The following is a 16,865-nucleotide window of genomic DNA, read 5'->3' as shown; positions in this document are numbered from 1 at the left end:
ACTTTGGGCACCAATTCATGGCACCAATACCTTAAAAAGATGAGCCGTGAAACATGAGGAGTATAAAAAGAAAGGACTCCTCTCTTGGAAAGTTTCCCAAAACAGAAGTCAGCAAATCTTCAACAGCAAGAATGAGCTCCACCTCGTCATGACAGCTCATCCCATGAGGCTCATTTAAAAACTGACCAACATGATACATGAGTTTACTGTCAAGCCCCCCAACTCCCAAGCCCAAAACGTGTTACCCTTTTATGAACAAAACAGGACACTATCTCAAGTAAAGACTTTCTTTTTATCTCCAAAGCAATAGGAAAAGATTGTATATAGCATACTCAATGGTTTCAAATGTATTTTTCCACACTTTGCTTTGATAGTTTCAATAATCCTGTGAAGTTTGAAGAAGTTACTAATCCCTCAGATTCTCATTATCTTATTTGATAGATAAGGAAAAGAAAGCAAATGGCCCAAGCTCAATGAGTAAGCATGAAGCCTGGGACTGGAACCAGGGCCTGTTTTAGCCACACACAGAGAAAAAAAATTTTGTGTCACCTTGGAAACAAATTCTACTTTCAAATGGGCTCCTCGAGCCTGAGCCATCATATGCAACAAAAATTGCCCAAGTGACGACGATATGGCAGGCCCCTTCTAGGCCTAGATTCAATAATTATATACTCTGATTAATCCTAAATAATTATGAGATCCAGAAGCATAGACTATGTCGTGGGCAAGAAGAATTTTTTTCTTTTAAATTCAGCTCTGGTTAGACTGGTCTGATTAAACTGAAAAATTTTTAAAAATTTAAAAACCAAAGGAAAAAGTTTCTGAAAAAAAGCTATGACAGAATTAACAGTACTTAGCTGTAAGTCTAGAAAACTAAAAAGCAGGTGGGTTATGTGGGAAGTAGAAATAGGAATATAATCTTCAGCTTGGCTTTCTCCACTGAAAAAGGAAAAAAGGACAGAAGCCTGAAACAAAACGATTCTAATTAGCTGGACAGTCACTGGCACTAAGCTAATAAGTGGTTACATGACACAACGGAAGGGTACATGTCTGAAGTCAGAGAGGCCAGAGTTCAAATCACTGCTCTGCTACTAATTAAACTAGTGACTTTGAACAAATTATATAAACTCTTCAGGCCTTAACTCGCTCGCTATGAAAGGGTGAAATTTCCACTATCTCATCAAGTTACCTTGAAGATTAAATATGTTGCGTATACTAAGCGCTCAATAAGCAAAAGCAGGGGAAGAAGGATCTGAAAATTAATGATAATGTCGCCAGATTAGGCTAGGTTATGCTACAGAAACCACCACCAAAATCTCAGTGGTTAAACAGTGTAAAGTCAATTTCTTGTTGACACAAAGCCGACTATGGCCTGAGTGACTGAGGACAGTTATCCACCTGTCCAAGGCAGCTTGGGTCACCATTACTAGTGCTACATACGGCAACAGAGCTGGGAGAGCCACACACCTGCTCTTTCATACACCTATCTGGAAGTGACGCAAATCACTTCTGCTCATTTTGCATCATCAAAAAACAAACAGGCCCAAACTCAAGAAGGTAGAAAAGTATATTCCTTTATTATGAGTATAAAGGGAAGGAGAGCCAGAAGTATTGTTATGGGGATTAATAATGTTTACTATGATTGGGCTCTCAGAATATTTTTGTGACTTTCTAGACCCTTTCCTGTGAAATGACACACATGTGGAGAACAGTCCGTGGTTGTATATCCAAACATCTCTCAAACTTTTCCTGAGGAAAATGATCTAAGCTTTGCAAAAAATAGATGCGATTATAACTCAAATCCCCTTGAGAAAACGAAGCTCCAAAACATGACCTTAGGCAAATATGAACATAAACACAAACGCCAGCTTTGTAGAAACACATCTAAGAATTTTGCTCAGCCCCTTTAAAATTAGAGAAAAAGTCATTTGCAGATCAGAAATGAGTTTTCATCAAGTTCATATTAACTGGATAAACTTAGACCACACATACAGGTGTCCTATGAGGAGATTTCCAGTAAGCTTCTGCTAGCTGCGCAGGTTGTTGAGAAAGCACTGGAGGAGTCGGTGGTGTATCTCGCAGGCATAAAAGAAAACAGAAAAAGATGTGAATTCCAGCCAAAGTGGCAAAAATAAGCAATCTGCCACGGCCACGTGGGCTCGTCACTGTTCTTTTCCTGGAGGCACAAAGTAGTGTGGGGCCTTGGAAAGCTGCTGAGCAGGATCAAACAGGGACCACAAGTCGCCAGTGATTGTTCATTTCTGTCAGGCTTTCCCAGGGACATTTCAGTTAGATCTGAAGTCTGACAGTTCGCCCTGGGCACTTTATGTCACAAAGGGTAAGAGAGACTCTCAAAAAGGCTTTCTCTCCGAGGCCTCCCAGTATTGCCTAGAAGCAAGGAAAAATCTTGCTCTCGAATCCAAATGCTGATCCAGACAAACCCGCTGTGGCTGTGGCTGTGGCTGAAGGCCCCCGGGCAATGTTGTATTCTGCTTCTCGCTCCTTCACACAAACTGTTTGGGCCCCATGGCTTACCTCAACCCAAGAAAATAATTCACTTGTTGGTTCTTGCACTTTCTTCTTCCCGCTCATTTTTCCTCTTCCCTTTTCAATAGTGGAACCCCTCTCTTCTCCAGATAACACTGCCCGGGTTCTAACCAGGAGGTCTGGCTTCCGGCAGCAGGAGCAGAATGTCTTTTACCTGCCTATCCTAATCTCTGACAACGGGCAGCCAGTGCTGAGCAGCACGGGCACACTGACCATCCAGGTGTGCAGCTGTGACGACGACGGTCATGTCCTGTCCTGCAGCCCCGAGGCCTACATGCTCCCAGTCAGCCTGAGCCGGGGCGCCCTCATCGCCATCCTGGCCTGCATCTTTGTCCTCTTAGGTAAGTGGTGCCTTTCCGTTCCGCGGGGCCCTGCAAGAGCTTATTCAGCACTTGGCCATCATGGTTTCTACACTGTGCTTATTAAAAAACCAGGAGAGTAAAGCTGTGAAAAAATGAAGAAACAAGACAGTTCCTTCAGGTCAGGTCAGAGCACAGACATCTTTCAAGCAGCTACTGTGGGCTTGAACACCACTGGTGGTGTTGGGATTGATAGGGCAGTCTTGTCCCGGCCTTCACAGAGCTCAGTCACAGCAAAGCAAGTGCCTTTTCACATCCTAGAACCAGAATGGCAATTTTGGACAAGATATGATTACTGCTTATAACCCCCCATTTCGGATAAGTAGTAGTTAAATCACATAGAGGTAGTGACGGGCCCACAGTCAAACCTCAGAGGCAGACCCCACCTTGAAGAGTAGGTGCCATTTTAATAGGGTGATCAGGGATGTCTCAGTGATAAGGAGACCTGTGAACACGTTTCTGCAAGAAGGGAGGGAGTGAATCATTAGATATCAGAGAGAAGCTATATTGGGCACGAGCACCCACCCAGGCACTGTGGTCATCTAACAAGGAGCAATGGCTGGTGAAATAAAAAAAGATGTGATGACAAGCTAGCGAGAAAGCGCTGTGAGGGTAGGGGCCCTCACTGCCTCCTCTCAAGTCCTACTGCAAGGCAGCCACCCTGCCCCCTTGTATTTAAGACTACTTATGCAATTGTTTGCAAACTCCACACTCAAGACTTTAACACCTAAAACTAAGAGTATCTGTATATACAATCCAACTCTGCTGATGATTCTACGGTAAAGATAGATCGATAGACAGACAGACAGACAGACAGATAGATGTAAAGAAAAACAGACTTCGTAGACAGCAATGTTATTCAATACAAAAGAAATCCCAACATTCTATGAAGGAAAAAAAGCACAGCACTAGAGATTTACAGGAGACAGATGCGCAGATTACCACATACCCGCCTGATACCAGGTTCTACACGATGAGCCTGAGGCCGACCAAAGAAAGATCCTAACTTACTAACAAAATGTCAGCACTTGATTTGAATTTCTAAGTCCATGGAATGTGCTTTCCAAAAAGCATTTAAACAACATGTGGCTTATTTTTGTTTTAGTTCAGTGCTACATGAAGAGAAAAGCAGTAGAAATAAGTAAACTCTCTAAGTCCTAGGATTCCTGGATCAAAAAGAGTTAAGGTTTCTGGTCACTGAAGGGAAAAAAAAAAAAAAAAGGTAAAACCTTCCTGCAATTCCCTGAGTGTCCATAAGGTGGCAATGGGAATCCTTGAGTACACATCCGGATAACCTGTAACAGGCCTCTGAAGAAATGCTGCTAGGAAAAATTCCATACTGGCAAAATGACTGTAAGATCACCCTGGCCCACAGAGAAGTAGGAGTCGTCATTTCAGAAAGACTGATATTAAGACTGCACAACAAGAATCTCAAGTTAGAAGAGGTGTGCAAAGCACAATTTATTTTGTGCCTCCAAAACCCCTATGTTTTATATTTTGAATTGTATAGAACAGTTTTCAGGAACTAAATTGAGCAGAGCTATCATAAAAACCTCACATTTTTAGGCACTCTTATTTCTAAGAGCACACAACTCACATTAAATATAATTCATGAATCTCTGTGATACGAATTGCAGTTGATTTATCAAGTTTGGGGACAATTAACTAAACATACCAATTTTGATTTCACAGTATATTTTGACATCAAGTGATTTTCAAGTTCCTAGAAAATTTTCTAGGCCCCATGCACAGTGTCTACAGTAGCTGAAGAATAATCATCCTGATCCCTTCTGTCAGGGAAGTCTTCCAGCTAAACAGGACCATTATTCCCAAAATCTGATTTTCGGGGCACCATATAATACTTGTTTTTAAGACGTGTGGTAACCTTTATTTTTCAAGAGATGGACCGGTTGTACAAACTACCCAGTTCTCCATCACCATCAGAATTCTTTCCAGCAGATACTGGAAAACTTTTCTAATCTTACCTCCTAGCATTTTCTAAAACACCACGCCTGCCCAGTTCCCAAGGAAGGATGAACAGGTCCTCTACTCAACACTTGTAACTCTATGATAGCCCATATCACTGCCTGACTTGCATTAATCACAAGTATCTATAATCTCTTTAGATGTAAAAAAAATCACATCACTGCAAAACTGTTTCTCCATCACATAGCAAAATGTCTAAAAAACAGATGAGGTTAGTAACTGTCTACTGAATCCCACAAACAGAGCACGTTCACCTAGAATTCCATTTCTCTAACCTGCTTCCAGCCAAATCATACCCCAACTCTAATGTCCGGTTCAACCACCCTCTTCCTTAGAGCCCTATTACTTCATTTCTCGAAAATCTCACAATCCTCTGGTCCTTAAGTCAAATTTTCGTACATGGAGAAAACAGAGAAAAATATATAATTGTTCCCTGTGTGTGCTTTTGGTTACTCAAGCTATTAGGGAAAATACTAGATGTTAACATCACTAATTGCAATTTACAAAAAAAGTACATTCTATATTCAATTTTTTTTAATTAGTATTATGAGTTTTTGCAGCCTATAATCTTACTGGGTATACAGCTGTATTCCATTTTTTTTCTCCTTGGATAAACTGGGATTCTATTTTGCCCTGCTGTCAAGCTGTCACTGTTCACCAACTGTAACAAAGAACACCAGAAAAAAAAAAAATCAATAGCAGTTCTACAGCTGAAACCTCAACACACTTCCTAGAAAATGTTTTCAGTCACTGAGATAAATAGTTCAATGGGATTATCTCTATCACTCCTTTAAACCCCAGTGAACACATCCTGGGGGAAAAATGCATTTGTTGGGATAAAATTTTATCCAAACCTGCAAGGGCACATCTAACAGTATGGTGCTTCTTTGATAACATGATGAACTATGTGAAATGTCACTGCTCATTCCCTCTCTTCCATGAACAGTAATGAATCCAAAAAGTCATAATTGAAGACTGACTTTACTGGACAACAGTGATCATTTGTGCTCTTATTTACTTTGGCTCATATTTAGTATACATGTCTGCATGCATTTGCACATGCGGATGATTATATTTACAAAATAGAATCCTATTAAGATGCTAACATAAGAAAGCAGGATTCCACCTGCATGGTAAGATTTCCACATGATGGGCCTCCAAGGTGGGGCAAAGGATTAAGCACAGCACTATGAAGCAATCCACAGCCTCTGCAGCACAAGTTCGATCCCCAGCTGACCAGGGAGCTACCCATATGACGCAGCAGACCTCTCCTGCCTCACCCGCTGCTCCCCTCAGCTGTGTATTTCAGTCAGTCTGCCTGTTCTGTTCCCCACTCTGTCTCTGATGAATCCTCTCACCACCACCCCACCTCTGCCCTGTATACCAACTCTTGTATATATAAATAAATCTTTTAAAAAAGATGATTTTGACATGATAAAAATCTTTAAGAGTCTTTATACAGTCTGATAAAGTCTTTATAAAGTCCGAGGTCACGACTGGCTTCATGGCCATAGTGCTGAGCATTTTGTCAACAGGATACATATCGGGTGGTTGGGTGTGTGTGCACAATTTCAAAAATGCAACTGGATTTTTTTTTTTAAGATTTATTTCTTTATTTATACAAGCACTGGGTACAGTCAAAAGCACGGGAGGGTGAGAGAATTCACCAGAGCCAGAGCAGGGAGCACAACAGGCAGACTGACGAAGTACACTGCTGAGGGGAGCAGCGGGCGCAGCAGGAGAGGTCTGCGCGCCACGTGGGACTCTCCCTAGCGGCCAGGGATCGAACTGGTGCTGCAGAGGCTGCAGGCAGCTTCGCAACCCAGCGCTCAACCGCTGCGCCCCCGGGGAGGCCCTGCAACTGGATTTTACATGCAACTTCCAAAAGGACCATCTGAAAAAGAAAACACAGTGCTCCTTCTGCATAGATTCGACAGGGCAGCTCAGGCGACCACGAGGGCGACTTGGCGGTTTGCAACAATAGCCAAGCGCTGTCTCTGAGCTCCCCATTCCGCAAACTCTCCCCCCTCGGGGCCCCCAGGAACACCTCCAGCGGGGGGTGCGGGGCCGGCCGCCCGGGTAACCCCTGCCCTCTGTGCCCGCAGTGCTGGTGCTGCTCATCCTGTCCATGCGGCGGCACCGCAAGCAGCCCTACATCATCGACGACGAGGAGAACATCCACGAGAACATCGTGCGCTACGACGACGAGGGCGGCGGCGAGGAGGACACGGAGGCCTTCGACATCGCGGCCATGTGGAACCCCCGGGAGGCGCAGGCGGGGGGCGCCCCCAAGACGCGGCAGGACATGCTGCCCGAGATCGAGAGCCTCTCCCGCTACGTGCCTCAGGCGTGCGCCGTCAGCAGCACGGTCCACAGCTACGTGCTGGCCAAGCTCTACGAGGCCGACATGGACCTGTGGGCCCCCCCCTTCGACTCCCTGCAGACCTACATGTTCGAGGGGGACGGCTCCGTGGCGGGCTCGCTGAGCTCCCTGCAGTCGGCCACGTCGGACTCGGAGCAGAGCTTCGACTTCCTCACGGACTGGGGGCCCCGCTTCCGGAAGCTGGCCGAGCTCTACGGGGGCTCGGAGGGGCCGGCACCCCTGTGGTGACGGAGGCCGGGAGGCAGCTGCGCGGCCAAAAAGCCGCCGTTCTGCGCGGCGGCGGCTTCGCGGAAGAGGCGCAGCCCACCACGTGAGCAATACCGCGCTGGAGAGTGGGGGTGGGGCTAGCGGGCGGACAGAGCTCTCTCTGGATCAGCTTTACTTGGGTAGATTAAGTTAAATGAGCGAAAGGAAACACAGGAAGAGGGGGGCAGAATCTCCAAATACCTTTTTGTCTTTTGAACGTGGGGATCTAGTCGAAGGCTTGGAGGCCGAGGTGGAGCAGCCGGCCTGGCTGTGGCGTCCATCGCCCAGGCCCTGGTCCTGTTGCACCCCAAGAGGCCAACCTTGGGGTCCTTCAAAGTGGATAGAAAGCTCTACTCTCATAGCCGTTTTTTCTTTTCCATCTTATTTTCATCTCCATTGCAAAGTCTTGCTGGCTCGTCAACCGCACAAAGGACTCTGCAACATTCTTCCTCCATGAAATTAACCTGCTGGTCCTGGGGTGGATGGAATTTCGTTTAACCTTTTTGAGACAAGGTTAAGGCTGAACCGACCTTGCATGAGGGAGGGTGGGGGGTGGGAGAAGGAAGAGGCATTGACTTTTCGGTCAAGTTTAATGGCTGAACCAAGAGTTCTTGGCATTGCAGTGAATCCAGTGCTCTCACATTGGAGTGCTCTTGTTCTCTCAGCTCTTTAACTGTGCCCCTGCAAAATAACCGAAGGAAACTAGAAAATCTGCCTCTTTTGCACTGTAGGTGTCTCTTCCATGTGCCAAATGTGAAGATTAGATGCTACAAATGAAAGCCAAAAAAAAAAAAAAAAAAGTATCTGATAAAAGCATGGGTTAGAGGCTTTCCTAATCTGTGTGAGGTCAATCCAAGGGATGTTTACATACTGTAGATAATCTACTTGAACAAAAATCAGTATTATAGAGAATAAATGGATGTAAGAAAATTACATGTATAAGTTTTGTATATTTGTTAATAATTTTGGTAATAAATATGATGTACTGCATCTCAGTACCTTAGCACTTCTTTTAATAAAAGTTAAATAGAAGGGAAAGGCTATTGCATATTTTTATAATTGGTGGGCAGGTCTGAGGTAGCTTTGTGACTTGATTTACCCTTAGGTTCTTGGGGCTGGGGCTGATGCTTAAAGCAAAAACAATAAGTTAGGTGTGAGGCTGTGCATTCTGTTTCATCTACTGTCCCCAAGATCCAAATGGTTGAAACGTAAGCTTTTTAGGAAAACTCTTCATTGCCCCATTTTGAAATGAACAAAGGATTGTTTGGTAACATCAATGATACACCGGTGGATTTCACCCGTTTTCCACTTTGTGAAAAATTATTGCACAGAACCACCAAGGAGGTAAGCCACTGTTCTTTCATCTCTTCCTACTGGCAAAAGAAATATGCACATAGAAATATGGACACACACACACACACACACACACCCCAGTGTGCATAGCGCAATACTGGATGAGCACACAGAAGGCTGGGACCATAGTTTCCTCATCATTCCTCTCCCATGGTAACTAACATAGTCCTTTGCGCATGGCTTAATAAGTGCTCAGTGGGTGCATATGGAAGGGACCACTTTCTTTGAACTCCTGTTACAACAGGATACTTTATCTTGTAAAACTTGGCAATGGAGAAAAAAAAATATGAACAAGATAGTTTGCTGAGTATACTGCTGGCCCCAGGACCACACTGAGAACCTCTCTCTATATATCTCTCTCTCCCTCTTTCTCTCTCTCTCAAACATAGGAAGATTAGACTACCAGCCTACTCAGGCTGGCGTTGCTCTCTCGGTAGAGCAGTCCTGTGACTCTTTCCCTATGCCAAGGGCACTTTGGTGGAAATGTGTGAAAAGGCTGATCACAATCTGGGAGCCAGAAGAACATACTCGGTAATTTATTATGTGATATACTAATCACCAGGCTAGTCTCATCTTCAACCTTCAGCAAACTCTTACCTCCCATGAAAGGCAGCCTCACACACCCTCTTTAAGAGTAGAATGTGATATGTGAAGGTAAATAAACCTAACAACAGAAACAACTCATTTACTTGAGTCCAAACAAGGCTCCCCCACATACCGGTTATGTGAATGTGGACAAACCAACCCTTACATCGTTATTCCTTTCCATCACTAGCCCTGAGGATAATTAGTGGCTATTTCACTTTATATTGTGTGTTAAAACTGGGAACAGCTGTTATCCTAACCCTAGGAGGTTATCATGCCCCACATGCTGCAAATGTGGTCCCCAGGATACTGGGCATGAAGCGATCAAACCATCTCCTGGAGCTCGTGGTCCCTGGGAGGGTGTTTAATGGTGTGATACAGGAAGTATGAGAGAAACACAGAACAGGAGATCCATTTCAGCTCACACTCTAAGATAAAGCAAACTCTTCCCTCCAAATGAGTTTGAAAATTCCCTTTCCACTGCCACAGTTTACCACAAATGCAGGTGCCTCTGGAAAGAACACCTCATCACCTCCAAAATGAATGCAGTGTTTAGCCATGTTAGACGAGAAGGCTTTAAAACTATTCAGCCATTTCTTTTGTAAAGGGCAAAGCAAGTAGCCCCTTACATGTTGGAGAGAAATAGGTCCTCTGTAGAAACCAATTGATAAGACTTTCTGAAACTGTATTCTGAATGAGAACATAAGCAAAGATTAGCAATGAATCTTCGGAATCAAATAAGTATACTATCCCAACATGGCATATAGCAAAGACAAAGTGGCTCACCAAGAAAGAATTTACATGTCCTGAAAACAAAGTTCACATGAGTCAAAATCAGTGCAGGCATATTAACTAAGGGCTGTTACTGTTACACCAGTGATGCAGAACTTGACCTCCATGTCAGGACTACATGAACAATAGGATACACTTTATAAGTAGTTCTTACTGCAGATGAACTCATCCTCAAATCCATTTGTCAACTTCATAATAAAGTTTAAGAACTTTCAAGATCATTTTTTCTATAAATATCTGGATTTGGAATACTTCTGTTTGGTTCTAAGGCTGAAGCGCTGATAGAAGTAGAAGACAAAATTCGATCAAGGAATTCCCTTTCTTCAAATGATCTAATAAGACATAGCTCTCCTGTGATTCATTTTGTGCAAAAAATGTAAGTGCTAATTTATAGTATGTGTAATTAACTACTGTGGGTCTGCTACTCCTAGGCAGCCTATTCGGCCGCCATTTTGGCACCTAAACAAGGTCAAAATGGCCCAGCCAGTTGGGTACAGGAGCCCAAACCTTCAGCCCTTCAAATCAAACAAGAGCACCAAGCTGGATCATGCTGGGAAGTTATGGATCATGCTGGGAAGTTATGCATTACGAGGTATGTCCTGAGCGCGGGGGGTGGAGGGGTGCCGCTGAGGACCCTTATACATCACGAGGTATGACCGGGAATGCGCAGGGGGCCGAGGACCATTGTATGGCAAGGGACCCCAGAAGCTGATCAGTGGAACACCTTGTTGATAAGATTAAAACCATGGCTGGGGATTAGAGTGTGTCCTCAAGTAGGTAAGAAGTGTCTGGAGGGCAGACTCACAATCCCTAATCTTCTACACCCTTCCCCTTTCTATAATCTCCTTTTGCTTCCCCTCCTTACAACCAATATCATGTGTCAATAAAAGGGCCAGGATCTTGCCCTTCAGTAGCATCCTGCATTATGTAGCCTGCTCCACGACTCCAGTTTCTTTGTCAGTGTGGTGTTGCCCGACACAACAAACTACAATATCCACCCCACATACAATTTTTCTTAATTCATTCTTCTTGAGACAGGAAGCTAGCAAATTCAGCCTCATTTGTTTTGCTACACTATTAGATTTGTAAGCATTGTCCGACAATGATGACGAGGGAGTTTCTACCACTCCAATGCCCTAGCCTTGAGGGTCACTTTCCTAGTACCCTTGATGACAAGGGCTACTTCCTATCTCAGAAAGCATTTAACCACTTCTCTGAGAGTAACCACTCCCAATAAACAGTAAAACTGAATATGGATCTTTTCTTATTGTTCAGGAAGCCTGCAGCCTAGCTTTTATCATTTCTATTTCTTCCTTCTTCCCTATCATGCATTTCACTTGTTGCATAAAAAGATACATCAAATGTAGCAGTGCAAAAGGATAATCATTTATTTTATTTTATATATTTTTACATGATTTTTCATTTTTGCACAATGTTTGCATTTTCATCTTGGTTATAGTCCCCATACAATTCCCACCCCCCTCATTTTGACCCTAATCCCTCCTCCCTGCCCCCCCATAGTGTGTCTCTGGTTTATAGCAATTCCACTCCTAGGTATTTACCCAAAGGTAACATTAATTCAAAAGGGCACCTGCACCCCTATGTTTAAAGCAGCACAACTTACAAGAGCAAAGCTATGGAAACAACCCAAATGCCCAAAAATAGATGACTGGATCAAGAAGATGTGGTACATATACACAATGGAATATTACTCAGCAATCAAAAAAGATAAACCCACGCAATTCACAGCAACATGGTTGGAGCTGGAAGGCATCATGCTCAGCAAAATAAGCCAGAAAAAAAAAGAAAAATACCGGATGGTCTCACTCATAGCAGGAATTTAGAAAACCTAAATAAGGGACCAGGAAAAAGACTAATTATAATAAAAAACAAAACCAACAAGAATAATCGTTTTACTGTGTTCAGATATTTCGTGGGTCAGGAATTCAGGAAGGATATATCAGTGACACCTCCTCTCTGTTCCACAATGTCAGGACCTTAGCTGGGAAGACTCAAAGGCGGGGGGGTGGGGGCGGTTTCAACTTATCCAAAGCCTTATTCACCAATGTGTGCGGTGATTGGTAATGACCATCAACTAAGACGTGGATGGTGCAATCAACAAGCCTCACTTGTGTGGCTCCTTGGTCTTCCTCACATCATGGGGGCTAGTGCCAAGAGAACATCACAGAAAGGCAAAAGCTGAGTCACTGTATCTGGGTTTAGAAGTCACAGAACATGTAGTCACAGCAGTTACAAGCCCCTACATTAGAGAAGAGAGAACATAAACACTGCCTCTCAATAGGAAAATTGTAAAAGCCACATTTTAAGAAAAATAACATGCCCATTGCTGGAAAATACAATCTGCCACATCATCTCTTCCTTTTATCCTGCCTCCTTCATCACTACGTCCACTCAGCATTTCCTTTCACTCTTCTGCTGCTCCCCCTCTCCCCAAAATACTTCCTACTCTATAGGTATATTACTCTTCCCAGAAATTCACTTTTATTCCTACCACGTAGTACTTTCAAAAGTAACTGAATAGTCCATGAAAACAGGTAGCAACACATCTGGCATAAAAGAGGCATACAATACATTTTTCACTGAGGTATAATTAGTACACAATTAACCACACATACTTAAAATATACAATTTAAAATATTTTGACAGGGCCTCCCCAGTGGTGCAGTGGTTGAACGCTGGGTTGCGAAGCTGCCTGCAACCTCTGCAGTGCCGGTTTGATCCTCAGCCACCGGGCGAGGGTCCCACATGGTGCACAGACCTCTCCTGCCGCCCGCTGCTCCCCTCAGCAGTGTATTTCGTCAGTCTGCCTGCTCTGCTCTCCCCTCTGGCTCTAGTGAATTCTCTCACCCTCCCGCGCTTCTGACAGTACCCAGTGGCTTGTATAAATAAATAAATCTTTAAAAATAAAATATTTTGACATAGGAATACCCCAATGAAATCATCAGCACCAGCAAGGTAGTGAATATACCCATCACCCCCACATTTTCTGGTATGCACTGTAATACCTCCCTCGCATCCTTGCTTATACTGCCATTCCCACGTGACCACTTAAGTACTTTCTATCACTGTAGGTTAGTTTTCATTTTCGAGAGTTTCATATAAATGGTATCTGAGAGTGTGTGCCTTTTTTGTGAATGAGAGTCTGGCTTCTTTTACTCAGAATTATTTTGAGATTCATCCATGTCATGTGTATGGCAATAGTTCATTGTTTTTTGTTGCTGAGTAGTATTCCATTGTGTAGATATATCACACTGTATTCTCTCATGTATTAGTCCACTTATTCTGCCACAACAAATGTCACAGTCTGGATGACTTAATAGAAATTTATTTTCTCTTTGTTCTGGGGGCTGGACATCCATAAGAATGCCAGTGTGGACTCTTTCTGGTTTGCAGTTGGCCACAGATTCATTATATCCTCACATGTTGGAGACAATGAAGGAACACAGGTGTCTCTTCTTATAGGGACACTAATCCTATCAGTTCAGAGCCCTACCCTTATGACCTCATTTAACCTTAATTACTTATTGACCAAATATAGTCGCAGTCAATGTTGGAATTTGTTGTATAACTTTTCACAATCCATAGCAATTCATATGTTCATGCATATCTGGTTGTTTGAAGCATTTGGTATTTACAAATTAAGCTGTTATGAACATTTGTTCTTTTCAAGGACCCATATTTTCTTTTCTTTTAGGCAGTAGGTATTTAGGAATAGAATGGCTACAATCATGTTGTAGGTATATACTTTCCTTTTTCTTTTCTTTAAACTGCCAAACTGTTTTCCAAAGCCTTTATCATTTCATATTCCCACCAGCAGTGACTGAGAATTTCATTTCCTCCACATCTTCACCAACCCTTGGTATAATCACTTTTGTTTTGTTTTTTCATTTTATAAATTAATTTAGGAGTGTTGTAGTATCTCATTGTGATTTTATTTATAATACCCCAATGACTGATAATATTGAACATGTTTTCATATGCTTATTTGCCACCATATATCTTCTCTGGTGGAGATTTTTGCTAGGTGTTTTGCCCATTTTTAATTGGGTTGTTTTCTTATTCTTGAGCTTTGAAATTTCTTTTTATATTCTGGATACAAGTCCTCTAGCAGGTATATGCTTTGCAAAGCCCACTTTGCAGTATGCCTTTTCATTCTCTTAAAAATGACCTTTGAAGGGCAAGAGTTTTTTTATTTTGGTAAAATCCAATTTATCAATTTGTTCTCTGATAGATTGTGCTTTTGGTGTCAATGCTAAGCAATTTCTGTCCAAGGTCATCACAAAGATTTTTATTCATATTTTTGTCTAAAGCCTTTATAGTTTTAGGTTTTATAGTTAGGCTTATAATACATTTAAATTTTTTTTAGAATTTTAGATATGAGTTGAGATTCCTTTTTTCTTTTCTATTTATTATTATTATTATTTCGCAAATGGATGTCCAATTGTTCTAGCACCATTTATTGAAAAAGTCTATTTTTACTATCTTGCTGTTGGACTTTAGGTTGAATTGTGTCTGTCAAAAAAGATATGTTTAAGTCCTAATCCCCAGTACTTAGGAATGTGACCTTATTTGGAAACAGGGTTTCATTTTCACATATAATCAAGTTAAGGTGAGTTCATACTGGATTAGGTTAGACCCTAACCCAATGACAAGTGTCTTTATAACGAGGGAAATTTAGACACAGGAACAGAGCCACAGAGGAGAATGCCATGTGGCTACAGAGGCAAAGATTGGAGGGAGGTTAACTGAAAGCCAAGGAAGGCCAAGGATTACTGGCAACATCACAAGTCGAAAGAGATAGGAGGCAAATTCTCCATCATGCCTCCAGAAGGAACCAGCCCTGCCAACATCTTGATTTTAGACTGCTCGTCTCCAAAATTGTGGGAGAATGCATTCCTGTTGTTTTAAAACACTCGGTCTGTGGTCATTTGTGATAACTCCCTAGGAAACCAATACAAGCATTTTTAAGTCCATTTTAACATAAAAATAAGTAAGTATGAATCCTTTACCTTCCCCCATCACTGTGGCTGGATCTACCGCACCGGCACCTGCCACTTTACTTACCAATTCTTTGACTAATTAGAGTGTTCATTTTGTGGGATTTTTAAAAATCTCAACTCAGCCCTCGCCCATGGTTTGAGCAGATGAGGAGGCCCTGAAGACGCCCTGGGTCTGCAGGTCACAGGCAGTGTCTTCTCCATCTGACTTGGCAGCTCGCAAGCAGCTCTCACGGCTCAGGCAGGGGGGAAGGAAGAATGAATCACCAGATGGCAGAGAAAAGACACGTCCACTCATGTGACCTTGCTAATGTGGGCCATGCAGAGAGGCGCAGAGAATGGAGACCAGCGCATGCTTGCTGGAAACAGCACTAAGTGCCCGTCAGTCCGCAGGCAGCACAGCAAAAGGACAGCACTGGAGAGGCGCCCCACTCCCCGCTACAATACGGAGCATATGTACAGTGCCAGAGAATCCCCCCTTGGCCTGACTCTGGAGGTGAAGAGCTGCACCACAAAGTGAAAGAATTAACCTTCAAAGAGCAAGCTGTGTGGTTTCCTTCTGTCTCTTGCACTTGACATTCCCTGGCTGCCCCAGGAGTCTGATGCAATCCTCTGTGTTTCCCTGCCAGGCCCATATGCGGTGAAATTCACTCATCCTAATTGCTATTCTTCGGTAGCCTACCCAGGGACGCTAACTGCCGAGCCTGTTAGTCTGCTAATCCTTCAGAATTAGCCTCATCAACCTCAGGTTTTTCTGTTTGCCTCTGACTCCTTGGGACTATATGATGGTCGGTGCGCTATGATGGCCGGTGCAAGACGACACACTCAAGTAAGGAGCATTACCTGGGAATGAATATTAACTCCTCCCAAGAGAGTCTCGGGATGTTGTCAGGATGCTCCAGACTGACATCACAGCTGCTGGGCAGCAGAGTTTAGGAAAGGGAAGAGAGAAGGAAATTGCCAACTATTGAGCACCTACTGTATGCAGGCACTGTGCTAGGTGCTTTCACACAAATTAGCACAATGAAACATACACAAGGCACAGACATAAAACAAACATGGGCAATGACATCGATGCCACTGGCTCCTCGGGAATTATAACACAGGATGAACTCTGCACACATTCTTCACTGCACGCTGTTGCCAAACCTTCTGCACCGAAGGCTGGCCTCCACCATGGGCAGTGAAACGAGGCGAGGACAGTAGACACAAGCCACCTGGCTGGCCGTGTGTTTGAGACTCCAGACCTGGAGTCATTTCTGAAAGCATGATTTCATGACAAGTAAAGACTGAAACAAAATAGATGTCAGTGGATAAGACTTAACTGTCACACGCCTTCCATTACCCGAGTTAGCCTCCTATGAAGAACAAGAAGCTGTTTCCAGAGGGCATGGGCTTGCTGCCACATGGACAGTGCATCCCTCACCTACAACTGGGTACAAATTCTCTGTAAACTGAAGGCACTTGCCACATCCAGCCTCCCACGTGGACCTAAATATATGCCATGTACATCTCAGGCTCGTTGGGCAAACATTATTTATGGGGCTTGGCAGAGAATCCTTCTCAGGCTGTTAAGTCACAGGCCCGCTGACGGCA

The 16,865-nt window shown here is 43.4% G+C and overlaps 1 protein-coding gene and 1 long non-coding RNA gene across 2 annotated transcripts in view; one reads left to right on the top strand and one right to left on the bottom strand.

The window, feature by feature from the left end:
• LOC129145581 (uncharacterized) overlaps positions 1–7,433 on the bottom strand; it is a 49,631-nt gene extending 42,198 nt beyond the window's left edge. Inside the window, exons 1-2 of the long non-coding RNA XR_008551342.1 lie at positions 7,342–7,433; positions 5,466–5,553 (exon numbers count right to left, since the gene is read on the bottom strand). This is a non-coding gene — a long non-coding RNA (uncharacterized LOC129145581). The remainder of the gene's footprint in view (positions 1–5,465; positions 5,554–7,341) is intronic.
• The window catches only part of CDH20 (cadherin 20), a 198,081-nt gene extending 189,522 nt beyond the window's left edge, over positions 1–8,559 (top strand). Inside the window, exons 11-12 of the mRNA XM_054694004.1 lie at positions 2,637–2,888; positions 6,998–8,559. Coding sequence (XP_054549979.1) covers positions 2,637–2,888; positions 6,998–7,503 — 758 coding nt within the window. The 3' untranslated portion in view covers positions 7,504–8,559. The remainder of the gene's footprint in view (positions 1–2,636; positions 2,889–6,997) is intronic.
• The last annotated feature ends 8,306 nt before the right edge of the window (positions 8,560–16,865 follow it).

This window comes from Talpa occidentalis, unplaced genomic scaffold, assembly GCF_014898055.3.
Source record: "Talpa occidentalis isolate TD23 unplaced genomic scaffold, MPIMG_talOcc4v2.1 talOcc4.13, whole genome shotgun sequence".
In the NCBI taxonomy this organism is placed as follows: domain Eukaryota; kingdom Metazoa; phylum Chordata; class Mammalia; order Eulipotyphla; family Talpidae; genus Talpa; species Talpa occidentalis.
This window is presented reverse-complemented; position numbering and strand designations above follow the sequence as displayed.